The sequence below is a fragment of the Ammospiza nelsoni genome, chromosome 9 (genome assembly GCF_027579445.1).
Source record: "Ammospiza nelsoni isolate bAmmNel1 chromosome 9, bAmmNel1.pri, whole genome shotgun sequence".
In the NCBI taxonomy this organism is placed as follows: Eukaryota; Metazoa; Chordata; class Aves; order Passeriformes; family Passerellidae; genus Ammospiza; species Ammospiza nelsoni.
The window spans coordinates 24281132-24303973 of record NC_080641.1 but is presented as its reverse complement, the minus strand read 5'-3'; the positions used below and the strand labels follow the sequence as shown (position 1 = coordinate 24303973).

The following is a 22842-nucleotide window of genomic DNA, read 5'->3' as shown; positions in this document are numbered from 1 at the left end:
GTGTGAGGGGCCTGAGGTAGCAGTGCATGTGTAGAGGGCCTGAGGCAGCAGTGCATGTGTGGAGGGCCCAGGGCAGCAGTGCATGTGTAGAGGGCCTGGGGCAGCAGTGCATGTGTGGAGGGCCTGGGGCAGCAGTGCATGTGTGGAGGGCCTGGGGCAGCAGTGCAAGTGTGGAGGCCTGAGGCAGCAGTGCATGTGTGAGGGGCCTGGGGCAGCAGTGCATGTGTGGGGGGCCTGAGGCAGCAGTGCATGTGTGGCAGGGAGGGGTCCCCTTTCCAGGGCTGTGCAGCTAACATGCTTCAGGGATGCAACAGTGCTGGGTGCCAGCATGAGCTCCAGGGCCACTGCAAACAGGGATGGCCACAAGCATGGTGCAAAACAGCTGCCAGACTGCCCCTCACGCCTCCCATGTGGTCATATTTTCTCCCCCTGCCTGTCTCTTTCTGTGCAGTGCTCAGACACTTCATTCCTCTCAGCTACCCCATGCGCGAGCAGCCGTGCGTGCCCTCTAATCCTGTGCAGTCCCAAGATTAGGCTGAAGCAGACCAGCACTTAATGCCACCCTAGATTTAAATACCAATCATAGAGGCAAGGAATTGCTTTATTGTGAATGAATCCCTAATCTATCGAGTTATTTGGAACAGCACAGTTAATTATTTTTAAACCTTCCTCTCCTACCTTAAGTCTGGGTGTGCCTCCAACAAATTCACTTTGAAATCTTGTAATGGAATAGAGGTATTGCCAGTCCTCATTAGAAACACCACAAAAGCCACAGCAGCAGTGCTGTGTTCCTTGTAATGATTTGTTTTACTGATAGATCAAGCAGCCTGTTGACAATGGTTGACTGCAACTGACAGCCTCATCTAATAAGATAAAGAAGCTGTACATTTTATTGATTATAAAACAAATTGGGTTTTTGTCTCTTTAAATTTTTTATTGGATAAAATTGGAGAACTTAGGCCTTTGAAACTGCAGCTTGCCATGACATTACAATGAATTATAATCCTAACCTATTCATGCTTCCTCAAAGGCCTGGCCCGTTTGCCTGCCTTGCAAGCATGTTGTAAAATGCCCCACATTTACATACATATTTTCAGGAGCTTTTTATTCAAGAACTGCGGCAGACTGGAGAAAGAGAAAGAAGCTGAATGGGCAAGAGTTCTCCAGATCCTGGAATTTTAAGACTCTTGCAATATTTTGTCACAAGCAGAGAGTTCGAGGCAGACATTTTTGGATAAAGTTCTTTGGTTTTCATTACATAGGAGTGGAAATTTTTAATCCTTTCTGGCTCTGAAGATCTATGTTCCTGAACATCTATATTGCTGAAATAAATCTGACATTTTCTAGATCAATTTTTAGGGTGAGATCTTACAGAAGCTTAAGGCAAATCAAGATTTTTAAAGACCAATATCAGGACCCCCAAATCTGCGCTCAGCACTTTCTTGCAACCCCAGATGTCTCTCTGCCTGAATCCAGGCTGTGCAGTCTGCCTGTGCACTTGCTCAGAGAGGAGCAGGTAGGTGGGGATGTGTTACTGAGGGGCACCCAAGTCCCCTGCCTGACACGGTTTGAAGGGGGAGGCCAGTGAACACCTGTGACCATCAGCACAGAGTGCCTCAAAAACATCACAGTGCCAACTTTACTCTTCTAGCAGAAAGAGAAAGGGAGGGAGAAGGATTGCTTGTGCCTTCCCTGACACATCTTTGTGGCTAAGAAGGCTGGAGCACCTGGCTGTCAGTGAAGCTGAGACAGCAGCAAGAAGCAGCCCTGACTCCTGGTCCCCAGTCTCAAGGCTGTTTTTGTTCTGTCGCTCTTCCTGCTCTTTTCCTGCTCACCCGTAGCAGAGATAAAAGAGGAGGTGGGGGTGGGGTGGGGGAAGTTTTGGAAGGAGCTGTCAGAGCACAGCCTTCCACCTACTGTCTCAGGCACCTCCAAAGGGAGAGACATTTGGGCATCTCTTGGGCCCATGATTTCTTGCTTCAGCAGCTGAGATTTGTCAGGAAAGCACACCCCCACTGTGCTGAGTAGCAGCTCATGGGCAGGTTTCTGACAAACACTCGCAAAAAGTCAGAGATTAAGATTTGAATCCTTACAGGACCTGGAGCACATGCTACCTGGACCCACTGCTCTGGGTTAGGAGGCACTTCAGGATAAGTGGATCAGTGTCACCATTGCAGTGTGCTATGAATCAAGAGTGCAAAAAACAACACTTGCAAAAAACAACCCTTGCTCTGTTATTATGCAACTGGATGTAGGTTGCCTCTTCCAGAAATGCTGAATCTAGCACACAATGATAGCAATTGCCTTCCTCATCACATCTCTTTTAAATGGACTGACTATTCCTCTGCTCCTCTTTTTATAAACTAGTTCATATATATGAGAAAAAAAAATACAACATGTCACGTACCACACCATCCTAAAAAACATCACTCTGGACTGAGCATTTTGACCATATGACCTTTTCCATGTTCTCAGCCTCAACCTCTTTCAGTAAGGAGGAAACAGACAGACACACTCACAGAGTCCACAGCAAGGGATGAGGGAAAAGTGAAACTCAGTTTCCAGTTGCTTTATGGTGGGCAATGTGAGTTGCTGCCCACAAAGTGATGAGGCACCTCAACCCCTCAAACCCCTGCTAGTGGTCTGCAACCAGTGTGGCATTTTCACCTCTGATGGAGCTCTGCCTCCATGTAAGGACCAGCTCCTAGATCTGCACATCTGCTCTGCCAACCTGGAAACTGGATCTGAAACCTAGCTCTTCCAACTGGCAATACATCCACAAGTGGTGACCTACTGATTACAATCACAGTTTGGCACTTATCTTATTTTTTAATTATTATCTGAAGTGGTTTAGTGACTCCATCATAGATTTCAGTGGGATGTTTGGGCTTAGGAGACTGGTTTGAAAATTTTGACCCGAGTGTATGGGTTACTTGCAGGTAACATCCATTCACTCCCAAGGAGGATCAGTTAAAAGCAGCTTGCAGTGCAGCAGTTTGTGCTACTTCTGTCCTACAGGGATAAAAAGTCTTTGGTTTCCTGTTTGTTGATCAGGTGCTTTCTCCAGTGCTCAAGTCAGTCAAAGGAAGAAAAAAAAAAATTAACAGAGCTTTATAGAAATATTACATTCTTCCTGGAGTGGAGGCAAAACAAACAGAAGTTTAAAGTAAACAATCTCTACCAGCAGATCTTTTCCCCTTTTATTGCATGAATTACAATGCCCTTCAGCCAGCAGAAGGCAGAGAAAGTTCTGCCAGGAAAAAGAGTTATTTGAAAAAGTTTAAAGTAAACTTTTGTTTACTTTGCTGCACACACACAAAAAAAAAAAAAAAAAAAAAAAAAAAAAGAAGAAAAGAAAAGAGAACCTTTCTTTTCCCACTTTAGTGCTAGGTAGAAAGAAAATGGATTTCTCTTTATCGACTGGCATGTGATTGGCAGAAGTAAAGGCAAGTTTCCTCATGGTCATGCCTCTGTGCTCAACCATGACCTGGAAGAACACTGTGAGAGATAAAGCAGGACTGTTCTGATCAACAAGGACATGCAGAGCAGTGGAAAAAACAAAATATGAGTGCCTCTGATCAATCCACTTATATAAACAAGCACAAAGCTACCAAAGCCAAACAGCACAATTTTATTCTAATATTACTGCTCAATGAATCTTTTTCTTCTAAATCTCTGTCCCTTTCTGTAATGAGGACAAAAATTGCAGTGTTTTCATTCTCACTCTTGTAAATCTGGAGTAACTGGGAAAGAGATAAAAAAGCTCTTTGTTGGCTAGGACAAAAATTCTGACTAAAAAGTAGATTGTTCTCAAAACAAAAACCATCACCTTTTGTGAAAAACGTTCCCATTTCTGATCGGGTCTAATGTTTTCATTTGAAACGGACTTCTTGATCAGAAGCTAATAAAAGTGTGTTGTGAAATACTCGGAGCATTTTATAAAATGTATAACAAAAATAAGTGGTTTCGTGAAGACTTTGTAATAGACAGAATAAGAAAAAGAGACAAAGGAAGATAAAAGGAGATTTCTAGCAATGTATAAGCAGAGGGGGATAAAGCTGAATAGCAGCTGGATTAGTGCAGCATGAGTTTGTTTTTAAAGTACATCCCTTTTCTGCACTTCCACCCTCTCCTGTTTGCCCCACAACCCTGATCTTGTTCCTCCCCATTTCAAAAGAGCCATCCCTTCTTATTTCCCTTCTGACCTGCATTCCTCACTGCTGGCTGTAATGTGGCGATAAAGGCACCAGTAAACCCCGCCAGCTCGCCTAAGATCAGAAGATATGGAGGGTGATGTTAGCAAATTAACTGATTGGTATAAAACAAAGGAGGGAAAAAAAGTCGTCAGGAAGCTGGGAACTTTTGAACCCATTTAAACAAATACGTGGCAGAGGAGCAGGCTTGTCTGTTACCGGAATAGCGTTTGCAAGAGCCAAGCCAGAGCTTGGAAACCACAATCAGATGCAGCTCAGAGAGCAGCCCCTGGTAGGGGAACAAAGCTGTTTAAGAAAGGGGAGTTCCTGCCTTGCAGAAGGTGGGACACAATGGGATGCTCCTTTCTGCCCTTGCAGAAGGTGGGACACAATGGGATGCTCCTTTCTGCCCTTGCAGAAGGTGGGACCCATCCCCTCCACTCTGCAGCCCCTGCAGGGACAGCCAAGCCTCTTTGTGCACTCCCCCTGTGACTGTGTGTTCAAGGGCCTGGGCTGGAAAAGAAAGCTGCTCTACTGAAAAGAATTGCAGTTAAGGCTTTGACACACACAGAGATTCACTTATTTACTACTTTAGGCTTTCCTGCTTCTCCACCAGCACTAAGAGGGTTAATACCTTCCTCCTGGGCTGGCCTCCAGAGATACTGCTCTCTGTGGCTCCAGCTGGCTTTCAGAGGTTCTTGAAATGATAGCTCTCAACTATCTCTTTTGTAGCAGAATTTATTCATTTATTCATTTATCTTCCCCCCCTCTTTAAAAATGTTACACATTAGGGTTAGGAGGCATTCATGCCTCTGTTTTGCTACTCTACCTTTGTTTCCCTATTGCAGCTCAGCTATCCCTTGCTCACTGCAGAGCCAAATGTTGCACTCCAGCCTTCTCCACGTTACTGCGGGCTGGAAGATCTCAACTCAGCTCTCATCTGTTCTGGGGACTGCAGGTCAGCTCTGGGAGCCGGGTGCACCACAGAGGGAGGGTCTCTGGGAAGGTGTGTCCTCAGCAGGCCCTGCCAGGGAAGGGGGGACACCTGGTCCTGCCCCATCCACTGAGAGAGGGAGTAAACGCAGCACTGCTTCTGAGAACGAGGAGTCAAACCCCAGAATCTTTAGGAGTTGTATTATAGGTATTAAGTGTCAATCATAATGAAGACAAAGCAGAGCTGAGCATCAGAAGGGAGATTATCCTTCAGTAGGACACGCACTGTTATTTCAGTGAGGATATACTTTGCTTTTTTCTGCTTCAATGCGACCCACCTGCCAGAGTGGAGTGCAGACTGCCTCTCCCTTAGCTGGCATCTCTACTAAATGGGTTACAGCTGCTACTCACTTCATTTAGGGCCTAACCCCTTGACAACAGCAGCCATGACTTGTGCACAGGATTTTGATGAGTCTTAGCTGGGTATTTGCAATTGGTATTTCTGCAGATCTCTTACACAGCATGGAGCATATTTTCAGCTTAAGAAGTGTGACCTGATCTTTTATCTTGAGCATAAATGAGCTCATACTAACATGGTTAAGGTGGGCTACTTGTAAATGGAGAGAAAAACCCCACGTATGTTAAGTGACAGGGACAAAATCAAAAATGGCTGAGGACTGGTAATCAAAACAACTTGAAGTTCACAAAATAAAAAAAAGAAAAGGTTCATAAACATCATGGAATGAAAAACAGCTAAATTAATTCCACTGCTGATAATGAGCAGGAAGCCCAGTGCTTGGGATCATGAGTTTATGCAAATCTGTTATTACTGCAAATTGGCATCCTAAGACCCTGATCATACAACACTTGCACATATGCTTAACTTTATGCACATGAGCAGCCTCATTAACGCCAAAGACTTAGTCATGCATAAAACTGAGCAAATACATGAGTGTTTGTAAGATTGGGATTTAAACACAAGGGAGAGAAAACAAATTTACTGTATCATCAACAATTATTTCTGAAACCCAGCAGAAGCCAAGGTGATGCCAAGAAGTCTGCATAGTGCAGAAACATTCAAAGAGAGAGAGAAATGGGATTTTGAAGATTGTTGCCTTTAACTCAATCCATTAGACCAAATAATGGTGGGCCAGACACAGGAGGAAAATATCCCTGCCCAGATAAAATATAACTTATTTTAACAAAGTAAACTGGGTTGCCTCTTAAAAACATAGTTTTCAAACTTAGTTATTATAAAGAAGAACAGTTTATAATCAACTTGGATTTGACTAAATTAGCACTGTCTCACAAAAGTCTTACAAAATTAATATAAATGGTGTTAGGTTTATGTGGATACAGAGCTGACTGCAGCATTTATATAAATAGTTACAATAAATACAAAGGCTTACATTGCAGGGAGGTGTCTATTGCACTGTAGTGAAGGCTGATGGTAAGTCTTGGAGATAGTTTTAATTAGGATAGTCAGCAATGCTTTGGGAAACAGAGGAGCTTCCCCTATGTTTGTTGAAAATACACTTTTTCCTTGGGAATCCAGAGGAGAAAATACAATAAAGTATGAGCACTTACCAGCAATGCAAGAAAAAACCCAAGGACCTGCAAAACAACAGCTGTAGAAGTAAAGCTTCTGCCAAATTTAAAGGGATAGTTCTGGAAAAGGGATTCTGGGAAAAATGCAACCCTGCATTGGGAAGATGTCAAATAGGACCTCTACAAAACATAATTGTTAAAGATGTAAAATAAGGCCTCTACAAAACATGAATATTATCATAAATAGAATCAGTAATAACTTATATTTCATGATAATTTCAGTGTGATTTTTTAAGCATTTTTTTGTTCCACTTGGGAAAAAAAGTATGCTCTCCAAAGCCAGTTTTACTGTTAGTTTTTGGTGTCTATGGAACTTTTTTCATACTTTCTGTTCTTCTGAGCCAGTAGGACTTCTGCTGTCAATATTGCAGTGTAGCAGTAAAGTTGGTGGATATACTGTATTTCATATCAGTCGCATCTTGCATCTTTAAAGCCGCAGCTCCAGGGCCTCCAGGTTCTGTGCCTGGCCATGGACCTGACTCCTGGCAAAGTCTGGGTGTGTCGAGGGCTCTTGGTTCTCCACAAGGTTTGTTCAGGAGCGTTGTCATGGAGATGCAGAGTCTGAGAGCGGCAGTCCTGTCCTTCTGTGGCTGCAGCTCCATGGACAGGCTGCCCACAGCGCCGGCCGGCCGTGGGGGCTGAGCTGGCAGGGAGCCAGGCAGCTTGTGAAAATGCTTCAGCACATTTGCACTTGACAGTTTGGTCGTTTTTAAGTGGACTATCAGGGTATTGCTGATCAGCTGTTTTCAAGTCTGCATCCATCTTAAAGGCTTAATTTTATATAAAAATTGCATGGGGATGACTATGGTGAGGTGGCACAGTCGCTTCTGTAATCTCCCAGCACTGGATGTACGAGAACCAAAGGAAAAGAGTAACACAGGCTGGAGGAAGCTGTTGGCCAGTGGCTCTCCTCCTACCATCTTTTCCCAGAGCAAAGAAAGCTTTAACTTCATGGGTTTTGACTTTTCTTTCTAATCTATATAGATTTCAAAGAAGGAGGTAGGGCTTCTCCTGGGATTAATTGGCACATGGCAAGAGTCTGATTATGAACTGGCCTTTAAGAAACTATGACAATAAATATATAAAAAGTGAAATTATTGATGAGAAAAGTGATGCTGGAAGTGTAGCAGCTGGAGGAATCAGCCCTGAAAATATTTGTTCTGCTTCCCATAACCATGTGCAGCGTTGCTTTATCTGTGTGGTCAACAAGGGGCTCAAGTCCTGGCTTTGGAGCATCCCCATGTTCTGAGCTGAAGGTCTGTGACTGCTGGGGAGTGGAGAGAAGTCTGAAATAAATTTGCACTGTATTTATCTTGTTTTGAATGACTACCTGCTTCATTCCAATAGGTAAAGAGCACAGAAGTTCTGTTTATTAGCACAGCTCCAGCAGACTGAATCTCCCAATGGCTATGGCGATAATATTGCAGTTTCTTTGAAATACTATTCTAATTCTTTGAGGGAATATTTATTTCAGAATAGATGAGTCTTTACCTTATTTATTGTTTTCTGAAACACTGAACCTTTAAATGCAACACTGAACACTGAACACAAATTTCTGTTTGGTTTAATGGAAAAAATTTCTTCATCAAGCATTTACTTTCAGAGGGAAACCTTAATATTTTACTTTTTATATATCTGGTCAATCACTATTTTTCCTGTTGGCCCCGCTGGACATGTGACAGGCCTCTAAAATGTGTAATCTTAAAAAGTGTTAAACAAAATTCTTAGTTTTCAAACCAGTCAGCTAGTTGATCTGATAAATATATTACATGAATTTACTTTTGGACAAACAGTTTGCTTAGCACTTGAGTGCAAGTTTGCATAACAAAATTGTAACTAATGCCTGATTATTATTTTTCTGATTTGATACCATAGACTAATAGAACAATCCAGGCTGGAAGGGATCTCAGAGGGTCATCTCATGCACCCTCCTGCTCAGAGCAGGGTCAGGTTGAGATCAGGTTGCTGGGAACTTTATGCAGTCTTAAAAACCTCCAAAGATTTTAACACAATTGCATGAACTCTCTGGGCAATCCTTTCCAACACTTGACTGTCCTCATGGTGAAAAGGATTTTCCTCATATCTTGTTGAAACTTCTCTTTTTTCAATTTATGTCCAATGTCAGCCCTTCTCTCTCTGCTGGATTGGGGTTCATGTAACTAAGGGCTGTGGCAAATAAACCTTTTAGTTGTCAGTACATCTGCATTTGCTAGGAAGGGCAGTTGCAATATCCTTCAGGGTCTGAGGCAGGGAATCTAAAAAAAATATATCTGCTCTTTATGTGCTGTATTAAAAGATGAAAACTCATCCTTGTATGTAAGCAAAACAGAGTTTCAATGAAGATCTGACCCAGAGACAGGAGAGCAGTTTTCTTATAAAAGATGTTCTTTCATTACAAAGACTATTGTAAGCTAAACATTTATGATATATTTTCTTTCCAAGGAACTTTTTCAATCTCCCTGAGCATGCTGAAGTCATTATATAGTTACTAGAGATGCTTTGTCCAGATCAGCTTACTATAGGTTACAGTTCTGCAGGAGATTAAAAATGATGGGCTGGTAGATATCCTTCTAAAAATACTCTTTTAAGTAATATGTATCTGCATTTCCCAACCTCAGAAGAACATAGACAACAGCAAAGGAAATACAGCAAATAATTGAGGGCAAATGATATGTAACAATGTGAACTTTTACCACTGTATTAATTTAAATGAATGGAAATGTCAAAATGTGAAAGCAAAGCACTCCAGTTTATTCACATATTTTACATTCAAAGGACCAGGAGATTTCTTTAGTTTTTTTTTGAAAAATAGACTACTCTTTTTTCAAAAAGACTTGACACAGGCATGGAACATACCTAATGAAGCCTATCATTGCAGTGCATACAATGAAAACCTTGTGTATAAGGAAAAAAGGATAACAACCAAAGTTGACCACTACTAAAAAAAGATTTCCTTTAATATAAATAAAATTCAGACTAGTGCTTTATTTTAACAGACAACACAACAGTGGGATTTATTAACAATTACATATTTACAGTGCCTCACTGGCAAAAATACTGGGCTTCATCTGAGATCCTAGGACACTTCCTGAGAAGGCAATGTGGACAGGAAATTGCTCAGCACTTCACATAATTTGGGTGCTAAATGGGTGAAATTAAAGCATATTTTTCAAATAAGTCAGATACCATGGTGGAATGGTTGATGTATTGTGTTTATGCCCTGATCTGCCAAACTTGCACCTCAGTTTTGATTTGATTTTAGTGGTTCTATTCACACTCCTAAGGTTAAGTGCAGGATTGATTCAAACCCAGGAGCCTCAGAGGAAGACAACTGCTTGACTCAAAGATGCTGTGAGAAAACTGCTGTAATTGGAATTTACATGGTACAGAGACACATTACCTTGAATTTAAATCTGTCTTCTTCTGCATGGGTAATTTCTACCACTTTAATTTGATCTTACAAAGTCTGGATTCCAACCATCTATGAAGTGGCAAACCTGTGAAAGCATCTTCTTCCCACAGCCTCCAAAATCATAGTGCCAGTTAAGCAGATCTCAGTCTTTTTGGCAATTAAATAAAACGAGAACCAGATATTTTTCAAAGTATTCACAAAATAATCTTTCAGTTATAAAATGACTGCCCCACCATTCTTGTATCAGATCTGACCTCAGCTCTTTAGATCTAAACAGTTCTTTAGAAGTTATAAAAATAAAGGATTGATTAATATACAAATATATATTTCAGAGTGATAAGAGAATAATATTAAACAAATTCCTTTTTTAATCTACTTTAAATTAAAAGAAATGTTTTCAAAAGTCTAGGCTGAAGCAGATCTTTATCTGTTGACTCTTTAATGGAACCCATTCCCCGCAGATGGTCACGCACAACTTAATGTATGAAGTTTTTTACTACAAAAGGATGGTGAATATGTTTCCACTAGCAAAGCACTTCATAAAATCTGCTGTGCCAGTTGGTTTTTGGTATCTCGCTTTCAAGAACTGCAGATATTTTTAATATTAGAAACAAAACCTCAGTCATGAGGTCTTGAGATTCTTTAGAAATTTCTTTCCCTTTTCTTTATTAATATTTTTTTTGCAATGATCTAGTTTGTTTTGTATACTGTTAATATACAGAATAATACAGATGTTCTGCACAAATGCACATGTATGTACAAAACCAGTAATTTAGTTAAGAGATATGCCTGCTTACTGAGTCATTTCAAACTTTCAAAATACTATATTTTGCAGTAATATCCATAACAACACCGTGTAAGTTTCTTCTTTCTTCTGCTGAGATGCTTTTGAGTGTTTTCCTTCCATTTATCTCAAACAGCCGAAACAGCAAGGAACATTTTTGAACAATCTATAATACTCCTCCTGAATCTGAAATAAAAATATTGAATTCAATTATGCAATAGATTTATTAATAGGTCTATATGTCTTTTAACTTATTTTGTAATGCTCCTGTCACTAGATATTTTAAGGTGGGGCTGACATTTACTTTAGGACAGACCACTGAAGAAAGTATCATCCCAGGCTAGTGTGGGTGATAGTGCTGCTAATTGAAAATACTGGAAGTTTTATTGCACTCACTGTATTATTCTGTCAGGTTAATGACACTGTAACCAGTTTTACAGTTAAAAAACCACATTTTCTCATGTTTCATACTTCAGTTCTTAAACTGAAGAAAATATGTGAGAACATAAAAACTGGACAGAGGTTCTGCCTCCACTGAAGGCAGAAGCTCAACTTCAGGGCTGGACACCTGGACAGTGCAGGGACATGAGATGGAGTCACTTCCCACAAGGAATAGGATGCTTACCTTCCTAGACAGCACACAAAGAAATATGAAGATGAACATCCCCTGGAATGCATTGAAGATTGTAAAAAGATAGGCAGTAACCACAGACCCTTGGACCACATGGAGGACCCCAAAAATCCAGGTAGCCCCAAGGAGGAACAGGAGAGCCAGGGCACCACGAGCACAGGATCTGGACAGGGAGAGAACATTGTGAGCAACACACAGGCACATGCTACTCTCCTTTCCCTCCACTTTGGGTGGTGAGTGCTGCCTTGGAAATTCTTTCACAGCTGCCAAGGCCTGAGAAGTGCAAGTGCAGGGGCTGCTCTTCAGGGTGTGCTGTAGCACTGTAGCACGAACAAAGTCACACAACCACTTTGGAAGAGCAAAGGAGTAAAACTGGAGGGCCTTAAAACACTGGCTTCTTTAATCTTCAGCTATGTTTTCTCTGGTGTACTGCAGCACCATATGATTTGATTTAAATCTACTGTTAGTGTAATTCCCCAAGGAAAAACATATGTCTGTTATGAAGCATTCCCCCCCTTTTCCTCCTCCCCCCTATCTTCCTCAAAAAAATAACCCAGAAAAATGTTCAATATGCTCTTAGGTCAGTGCATGTGCATGACATCAAAGGATTCCCAGGCTGCCTCTCAGGTTCACTGCAGAGGACGGTGCCAGTTATAAAACCAGGCTCTTTTTTAAATTCCGTCTCTTAAAAATGAAAAAAAAAAAAAAAAGTTTTTAGAACACAAGTACCCTCAAATAGTTCCTGGGTCAGCATATTGATGCCTTAAAATTGTAGAAACGGATTGGCTACAATTTTTTTTTCCAAGATGCTGTAGAGCCCTGCTCACAGACTTGCACAAATTACAGCATGTTGTCTTGGAAATGAAGCCACTGATTACTTTCTTATTCATTTTCAGCTGAGTCATTGCAGGACTTCCTTTGAACAGCAGACATTTTTAGCACTGTTCCCTTGAAAATTGATAATTTTCAACTCCATTAGAAACAGGTCACCACATGAAGCTATGAAAGGTGAGGAATAAGAGAAAGTAATCAATCAAACGATTGCTAAATCCTAACTATAAATCTAGTGCAATGCATTGAAACTGCAGGAGTGTTCCTAAGCAACACAAACAGTAAGTTGTTTTCAATGTTCCCTGTAGTACACTTCAGCTTTTCCTGCACAAACGGTTTTCAAGGTCCCTATAAATCAGTTTAAAAGAGAGTGAGTTGATGGAAAAATCATAGCAGCATGCAAAGTAAAGAATCTGCTCCATCCCCCAGTGCCACAGAAGCACAATGTCCTACTGCAGACTTTTCCCAAATAATGTGAATGGCTCCAATCTCTTATCTTGCTACTTCAAGGCAAATATTTTGGTCCCATTTCAGACATAGATTTGAATTCTGTTTTGCCTTGCATAGAGGCTGTGGAAAGTACTTAAGAAAAAAGGACAATTACTTCTTTAACTTTGCCATCAGTCTTTACCTCTGGTTGATATGGGCCATTTGTTTTCTTTGTGCATCTTTCACACACACCCTATCATACAAGGTATGACTCAGTGGGAATAATGACTGCAAAATTTATGTCCAAATATATATAAGGGTAATAGCAGAAAAAAAAATCTTTCTCTCTCTACAAATCTCAGGATATTGAACTGTTGCTTTTGAATACTCATTATCATCTCTGTCTGTATTTAAACTTACAGAATTTGTACTGAATGGCAAACTTACCTTATATTTTCATAACAGCTGACTTCTGGCTTTAACATTGCAGTGTGTCGAAATACTTTATAAATAATTACTCCAAAAGCCAACAAATTAACCTGGGGGAGCAAAGAGAAAAACTTTTAGTTTAAACCAGGATACCTTTGAATGCCAATAACTGTTAAGCATTTAAATTAAACAAGACAGATAAAATTTCTGTGTATCTGAAATCTACAGAATCCCATGTGAAATCTAAAGAATCCCATGCCTGGAGGGGAAAAAACCCACCCTGTTCTGATTCACTTACATTAAAAAAATATTAGCCCTGAAAAAAATATTGATCAAACAGGGATGTAACCCTACCTTATCTCAACAGTATCACTACCAACAGTCTGCAAATGTTTATTGATTTTATTGGTAAATCTCTTCGATTTCCCACTGAGATTATTTTTCCTGAGTAGCAATGAAGGAAAGCAAAAGAAGAAAAGGAAAAGAAAAGAAAGGAAAGGAAAGGAAAGGAAAGGAAAGGAAAGGAAAGGAAAGGAAAGGAAAGGAAAGGAAAGGAAAGGAAAGGAAAGGAAAGGAAAGGAAAGGAAAGGAAAGGAAAGGAAAGGAAAGGAAAGGAAAGGAAAGGAAAGGAAAGGAAAAGAAAGGAAAGGAATTTAAAAAAAGGAATGAGAAATTTAGAAACTCCTAAAAAACCCTCTACCCTATGGGTTTTCTATTGTACTGTATCATATTGATCATAAAATATGTGTGTCTTTTGTTGCTAAATAACATTAATATCATCATACATTTTGAGGTCTTTGGGGTGTGAAAACTTTCAAGTGGCAGAAAAATCTTAGAGGCTTTCACAAATAATTTTAAAAATCTAGCTTTTACTGAAAGGTGTATTGCTGTATATCTTCTCTTTTATGTTTTTTTTCATAGATGAATAGTTTTGGTATTTTTTCCTTGATTTTTTACAATGTCATCATTTAATTTGAGTTTGAAACAAAGAAAAGCAACTAAAATAAGCAATATATCAAATGATGCTCAGTTGTGATTCTGATGCTTTCTTGCCTTGGCTAGGCTTCACTGATCTTTCAGTTAAATTTATAATGCATTCCTTTAAAAAGGTGGAAGGTTGCCTTCTTACTTTGCAGCATTTAACATCAGAATATATTTAAAATATTAGTAAATTCTCCAAATTTTTGCTGTGTGTCATTCAGGTACTATTTGTAAGTCTTTGGCTGCAATCCCTTGGTCAGTTCCTGTGGGATTCCAGCTGTAGAATGAATAGAATTAATGCCTTCCCCAAGCTGTTTCTCCAGAAAGAGTTTATGGTTTTCCCCTGCTTCTTATTCTTTAAAAAAAACCAAACCAAACCAAACCAAACCAAACCAAACCAAACCAAACCAAACCAAACCAAACCAAACCAAACCAAAAACCCAACCCAAACAACAAAAGAAAAAGTCTCTGGAATAAAAAACAAACAGCTGTTGGAGTACAGTACCACTTGAAAAGGAATCGTTTTCATTTGTTAACACTCATAAAGTATGTCCTTAGAATACTTTTCTTGTGTCAAAGGGAAAGTATCTAATATTAAAGCAGTCTCTGCTTTAATTAGCTGCGTGCTCATAGTTTAATGCAGCATAATATATTTACAATTTGATAAGACAGGAGATAGAGCTGATGAGCAGTTTTGGGAATTAATCCTTCACTGAATACCTTGTACTAGTGCTGATCACGAGAGCTATTCTGAAGCTCCTTATATTTAAAATTGTAATCTATGATATCTCCTAAACCAGCAATTTTTCAAAGTTAATTATGAGTCAGTCAGCAGTTGTGGATAATTACATGCAGACTTACTTTTTATTTTATATTTGTTGGTGAATAATATATCAAATAACTTCATGCATACACTGTAATCTGCATAACTCACATAATGTACTTATTAATTTGAAAAAGGTAGCGGGAAATGCGATCAAGGTACCAGAAGTATGGAGAACACACTGCAACTTCTTTAAAAACTGCCAGAAATAGGTTCTGTGAGAGGCGCCATGGGCCAACCCCCCTTTCTCACAAAAGCAGCTGCAGAAGTGGCAAGGTTTTGCTGAGCAAGGATGGGGTGGGCAGTAGGCTCCATTTCTCCTTGTCCCAGTGGGGCTCCTTTGCACAAATGCTATTTGCACTGTCCGTTTCACAGGATAATAGGATTTGGCCTCCTGCATTAAAGTAATTCCCATTAACTCTGATCTTTTCATTCACCAGCCCATTCGAATGGGAATAATCTGTATGTATCAGGGGAGCAGGAGAGGTTAACACCAGCTTCTTGGAGTCAGCTGCCAGAACACAATTATTGTACAATATGTCTCAGGTAGCCTCACAGGAGGTAGTGTTACAGGGTAATGAGGGTGAACTTAACTTCTGAAACACTTGTCATTTTCAAGATTTATTAAAGTCTTAAGTTGGTCTTTGCCCCATTTTTAAGCACTCCATTAATAAAAATTTCTATAGCAAAGTGAAAGCACATATACAATGCTTCAACCTAAGTTAGAAACCTCTGGAACTGCATTTTGTCCTTTGAGGGGGGATGAAATGGATAGCAACAAAGGTTTAGTAACTACCCTGTGACACAGAAATGAAGCAAAACATGAGGGAAAACAATAGCATGAACTAATGGGTAAATCCAGGAGGAAAAAACCACCTAATGTAAACAATGTGTCAAGTGTGGCCTTTGGAGAAAACTGGTAATCCAATAGATATCCCAAAAGGTATCCTAAACTTAATGCATCCTGCTTCAACCTGATACTCTGTATGTTCTTTGCTATGAACACACCAATGGCCTCTATTTCTGGGAAATGTAAAGTAAAAAGTTCATATTGGATGGCAGGACTGAGTATGAACACTAATAAGTTGAACTTATTAGGACTAAAGGGGAAATAGAACTGATATCCCCAAAGAGCCTTATGTGTTCCAACAAATGGAATGAGAAGTCAAATCACTTAAAATGCCTAGCCAAAGGTACAAGCACTTAAGACATTTGAATTTGTATGCAAAAATGAGTTTCAAACAACCAGAAATTGAGGTAGTAGGCTGCAGAAGTAATCTAAAATACAGATGTACACAAAAGTCCTGGATCGCCAAATTTTCTGTCTGAGAGAGAGGGGCTTCTGCATGAGAGACGCTGAAACATCTAAAAAGTTTCGATTGCTCCTTACAGCCAAATATTGTTTTATACTTACTTTGGTTGTAATCATGTGTTTTCATTTTTGTAATTAAACCAGAGTCTTAAGATCTTGTTGACTAAACCTTCACTGGCACTATAATTAAGACTGCCTTAAGGTGACAGGCCAGGTGACTGAGAAGGAAATGGCAAACATAAGGCATGGTGTCCCCGGAGAGGGAGAGGCTGAGCAGAGCAGGATGTGCAGGCAGCTGTGACACCGAGCTCAGGACAGGCTGTGCACAGGGCCAGCCTGGGGACAGCTCACCTGAATAATGAGCACAGTGAGTCTGCAGCTGGGGGCAAAGCCAGGGCGTGAGGGGCTGGGCACGGCCGCGGTTTTATGGAGTGAATAACGATGTCACAGTGTGACACGGCGGCTCCGGTGCCTTTGTTTTCAGTGCTATTACATGGCTGAGCAGGCAGAGAAACTGCTGTGTCCTGAGAGGGGCTGCTCGGCAAGGCTAATAGACTAGAGGGGAATTGCATTGATTCCAGGCCCTGAACTGAATAATTTTTTTTGTATTTTATTTATTTAACAAACCACCCTAGCCTGCTATTGGGCAAACAGTGCACTCAGTCCTTATCATTTTAGAAAGAAAACCTCTGACTTTCTCCCTGCCAGGGCAATTCTCTGAAGTGCTCAGCATCCTCAGCTCTGCCTCCTCTGCAATTCAGTGAGAATCATGTTTCACTCATCATTGCTCAGGTGCACTACAGGACTAATTTTAATAATTAATCTATTCATTTTTTTCTTTTTTTAAGTGTTTAATCAAAGTCAAGGACTGATACAGAAAAAGCCTCCACTCACAGCATCTTCAGGGAATCAAGTCTCCCTAAAGATATTTGTAAAAGTATTTTTAGCATTCTTAAGTTCTAGAAATGTTGTGGTATATTTATGAACAAATGAAAAACTTAAAATATATTTGTGAGAAATAGGAAATTAACAAGAGCAATTATTAGGATGCCCATGAAATCAGGATTCTGTAGATATGGGCAACTACATTTATGTAGCTGTATAACCTTGGATAATCTCTAACGAGACACAAACCCAGGAGCTGGGTTGTATTGTACACCTGAGATGGAGTTTAAAGGAAGGATGATAAGTGTTATATCCCTCTCTGGGATACCACATATGAAAAGGGTCAGAAGGATTTAGGGTTTTGGAGTGAATTCTGGCCCCATTAAACTAATATGCAGAATGCTAGTTAAATAGTAAAACTCCTATTGCCACCAGCATTGTCAAGGCTTTATCACTGCACACCACAGAGAATGCAGTCCCAAGACATTCACAGGCAACAGTGGGCACTGCTGCAGGTTTTAGCACTTAATGTGTCATGGATGCACACTGTGGTAAAGAGCAGGACAGTGATATTTTCCTGCTGCTGTTTTGGGGATCTCCATGCTACAGTTCCCATGTTCAGAACGGCGATGTTGCTGGGGTAGGTACAACAGGCACACAAGGAAGAGTTCAGAGCAGTCTGGAGTGGTACAACTCCTAGGATCAGATCTGACCCACAGCACTGATCTGGATAATGTCCTCTTGCAGGAGAGAGAAAGCAATTTAGAATTCAAAGAAATTTACTGGTGCTCTCCTAATCATCTGGTCAACAATAGGGAGGCTTTGCCAAAGGAATTAGCCCAGGGATCTCTGTTCAATCAGTCATATGTATTTTAGAATAGGATGGGAAAAGAATGGAGCTAACCTACCTCCACCTGCATCTAGGATATCCCTGAAAGTCTGCTTGCAGGTGAGCATCCCTCCCTCTGTCTCCCTGCTACCTGAGCAGGTGCTTCTGCAAGGAAGGAAAGCTGGGCATGGACACAGCAAGATGCTGCTGCCCTGGCTGCCACTCCTATCAGGTCTGGGACTGCCCCAGCAGAGAGCACTGAGGAGCAATCTCACCTATTGTCTAAGCAAAATACCAACCTCTCTGTGGATTGCTAGTATTTTAGAAACTAAATAATAATATAAGAACGAGCATGTAGGTCCTAAAATCCTAAGTGTTCCAGGCTGCTGTAGTTCTGCTAATAGCACATTGCCTAGCAACAGCTATATTTAAAATAGGTCTTTAATTCCACTCTGAAATGTACCTATTTTACATACTGAAAGAGTATTGTAGTGTTCTGTCCTCAAGTAAATATGATGTTAGTGCTTCACACTGCATGAAACTCTCCCTGTGTAGAGGCAGAATGGTATTTTTTGTTAGTTGAACACTGAATAGGATGAGCTGCACAAAATTTAATAAAACTTGCAAATAAAAATATTTGCACTCATGTTGAAGAGCTGTAATTTCTTTCATAATTAATTACAATTAAATTGTAAGACACTGAGTGAAGTGATCTATCATCATTTTGCCCCATCAAGGTAGCTGAAAGCTGTCAGATTTGACAACTAAGACATCTTTTTTCCTTCTTCCCCCCCTTTCTTTTTTAAAGCAAGACAAAGAGCACTTGAAAGCTCAGAGGGGAATGGTCTGTCTTTCATGGCAGTGGCTCAGTTAGTACCTGGACTTGTGGTGAAATTAAATGGATCAGGACAGGGCATTCAAAAAAATTTCATCCAAGACTTTTTTTCTTGAAAAATGTCAGTTCATTAGCACTAAAAGACATTTACTGTTTTAGACTGTGTTTTCACCAGGAAACGCTTCCTGACCAGGATGGCTTTTCTGAATAAAACCAGAAAGGACACTCCTGAACAATGAAAATCCCTGTGGACAGCACATTTATACAGGATGTTGGAGACATGGGGCACAATTTTCTGTTTTACTTAATATTCAGACTTGGCTATGACCCTTGGTTTCTTCAGCTCTGTATAGATATTCACTGCTACTGCTACTGCTGGATCTATTCCATGCCATATAAATAATTAAATATTCACTGGAGCAGAAAGACCTGGATTTCCCTCACCCCCCCAGTTCCTTGTCCAGGATTATCTAAACGGCTTTGTTTTTTAAACACTGCTCCATTTGTTTAATATGAGGCTGAGGTTTTGAGAGTATTTCCAATGCACATTATTTATAGAATGAAAAAGGAATCAGTAATTTCATGTATGATATCTTTGTGTAAAAAGATACACCCCAGCCTTTCAAAAGTTATTAAAACATTTCAAATACCAGCCTTTAAAGGCTCTCTAGTGTTACAAAGAAGAGAAGGTATAAGAAAGAAGCAGCTAATTCTAAAGACTCAGACATACTAGTTCTGATTCAGTCTGAGCACTTTAAATTCAAACTTCAAAAATGAAACCCCCAAATCATTCCCTTTTCCTTTCTTAGTCTCTGTCTCAATAATTGATGAAACCATCTATATGCTGATGTCAGATCTCACAAAAAAGAATGAGAAAATTTCTCCTGCTGCTCTCTTAGGCATATACTTGAATTTTTTACATATATCATATTGAATGTGGCTCTTTCAAAAAATGTCTGAAGTTCAGAGCAGCTGTATCTGTATCAGTCTGTACAATGACCCTCATTACGAGTGTTTGAATTAATGAGCTTGTGATGGTCTGGGTTCTGCCGGGGAGAGCAATCCATGCCTGCCTCTCTGGCTGGATGGCTGATGGTGGCTAAAGCCACAGCGTTCAGTGGCTCATCGTTACTGCAGCCCGGGAGAACGGAATTAAGTTATTAACAATACAACCGTTTAAGCTTCAAAATGAAAATGTATGCTGCATTAATTGCATAAAATTGGACACAAGCTGGCAGTCAAACAGTCAGGGTTTGTCTCCTGACTGATTTATCTCATTACCATGTCCCCAGTGAATAGATCTTCTCGAAAGCTTTAAGTATACAACAGCAGTCTTATCTAGGAGTAGGAAACGGAACAAAAACATTAATGAACCCCTTTAGGCTGTATTTTTGGGAAATATTTTCAATTATTCAGGGGGAGAATTTTATGCTTCTAAGATTTTAATGATTTCACTTGTTTTAAAAGTTAAAACATAGCCAAATGAGTTTATTACAAATCCTGACTCGGGAAAAAAAAAAGTTCACATAGGATTGCTTTTTATTTATGAATACTTCAAAGTTTTCTTTTAGATACTTCAAGCTATAGATTTAGACTCAATTAACTGTTTCCTTTATATTTTTAGAACACTTAAAAGAAGATGTAAATAAATAAATGGGGTTTTAATGCTTTTCATCAGGGTAAACAGCTTTGCAGACTTGTGGATTCAATGTTATTTCTTATTGGATTGCAAAACCAAACACATTATTTACTGTCATCTCTGCAGCCAAGGGCAGGAGGGATGAACCAACAGAGCTGTACCTGACCTCAGACATAAATGTTACCCCAGTTAGATGCAGTGGTAGGACTGGGGCCTATTTTGCTCACAGTGTAAATAATCCCTAGGTTTACTCTTCTTTTCCAAGAAGCTTTTGAGAAGATGTATTATCTTGTGAGTTTGGAGTGACATAAATCAGGCTGTTTAATGAACTGATTCAAGGTGCATCTAAAAGCTCAGACTACACATTGCTCCTGTTCCTATGGTTTCCTTGCATACATGGAAACCTTTCTAAGGCTGCATCTGGAGCCTCGTGTAGGAACCCTGCAGGAGTTTGACACAGAAAAGAAGAGTGAAATAGTTGTACATTATCTTTTAGTACAACTAGCTTCAGTGACTGGATGAGCTACCAAGAAGGAGAAAGCATCAGGAGCATGACTGAGATGTGAAGTCTGAGAACAAGCTGTATTTTCAATTTTGGAGGTGTGAATATTTGTCAGAAAGCTATCCATACCTTCCACAATTTGCCAAATCCTCTTCAGGATCACATGGCATGATTTATTCAAAACTACAAAAACTTCTTTTAGTGTCCAAGTGAGATTTCCAAGCACAGTATTCCTGTGCAATTACTGTTGTGAATTTAAGTTCACCTCTGTAAATGCCTGTCAGGAATAGTGGAAGAAGATCTGATTCAAGTGAGATGTCATGTGGATGAAGCCATTTTGTAATTGCTAAGAAAGTCCAAAAGACATCACCAGTCTATGCTAACTGTCTAAAGCAAACCTATGGTGTCCTTCCAGTGAACAATTTAGGGTAAGCATATATGTTTATAGTAATTGTGCTTAGAGCAAGGCATATAACAGAACCAGCAAGAAGATATTAAACAATGAAAAAACCCTAAAATACAAACCAACAAAACTAACCTATTTCAGTCAGTTGTATGGCTTTCCTAAAAAAAAAACCCACAAAAGCTGATTATACATGGATCCATTAAACAAGTCTTTCTAGAACTGAAGGAGGATGTGTGCGACATTAATCTGCTCTGAGCTGGGGAACATCTCAGGAAATCTGCAGCCACCTGGCACATGCAGGTGCTCTTCTCCTTTCCCTTGACATCCACCTGTGCTCCCTCCCCTGCTGTGTCTGCTTGGTTCACTCTGGGTGACAGAGGACATGCCTGAGTTTCGAGTCTAATGTCCTTCCAGGGACAGCAAGGGACAACTTCATTTACTTTTTTCTTATAGAACTGCTAAGCTGATTTTTTAAAAAGCAAACGCTTTTGTTTGGAACATTCTTCAAGGACCCTTCAGCCTTATGCAATGAATTTGTTACTATGCAATAACACAGGATCAAATATTTTTTCTAATTACATTACTCTAAAATGGCTAATGGACATACCCCTCTTTTTCCTAAGTATGTCAAGGGACCATAGAATTGGGGCTTTAATAGCAGAGAGAAGGAAGATAAAACCTTGATTCATGTGAAAGCTCTGGTCTTGCTGAGAAATTGCATCCGTTGGGTTTGGCAATATGGAAGCTGTTGATCCTGTCCACTGAACAGGGCAAGTATTTTCTGACTCGGTTATTATTTAGCACAGCAGGTATTGTTGCTGAACAGCACTGTGGTTTAGACTAATCTGTTTCAAGCAAAGTTGCAGACTCGGTCTTTAATGCCACTATATAATTAATTCTCTCCACTTTATCCACAATGGCATAAGAAATGCCATGGAGACACCTTTAACTGAAGCCACTGAGAGGTTAATGAAAAGGGGACTATTACTCTTTAAAAAAGAATAATAAAGGCATTGCTAGTCCCGGTAGGAATTTATTTCCACTAAAAAGGCAGACTGAGAAATAACAGTAGATATAAAAAAATGTTTTAAACAGCTATTTTCTGAAAAACACACAGTAACGGTGGAGTATATCTTTCACATCTATATAAGAAACATAACTAAGCATTTATCATTAAAAAAACCCACTGAATTTTTCAGAGCATAAATATTCACTGAAAAATGTGAGATGGTGCTATGTTTTGTTGTGGTGGAAGTCAGAGGTCAAGGAACGTTTTTGATAATAATTCTTAGAATATCAAGAAATGTCAGGAATAATGATTGTGCAATGTTTCACTGAAGAACAAGGATAATAAAGTGAGGAAGCCCAAAGAGACAGTGG

At 39.9% G+C, this 22842-nt stretch overlaps 1 protein-coding gene across 1 annotated transcript in view; it reads right to left on the bottom strand.

Moving 5' to 3' along the window:
• Positions 1 to 9464: 9464 nt before the first annotated feature.
• ADGRL4 (adhesion G protein-coupled receptor L4) overlaps positions 9465 to 22842 on the bottom strand; it is a 72960-nt gene continuing 59582 nt past the window's right edge. Inside the window, exons 14-16 of the mRNA XM_059478169.1 lie at positions 13269 to 13360; positions 11556 to 11724; positions 9465 to 11116 (exon numbers count right to left, since the gene is read on the bottom strand). Coding sequence (XP_059334152.1) covers positions 11054 to 11116; positions 11556 to 11724; positions 13269 to 13360 — 324 coding nt within the window. The 3' untranslated portion in view covers positions 9465 to 11053. The remainder of the gene's footprint in view (positions 11117 to 11555; positions 11725 to 13268; positions 13361 to 22842) is intronic.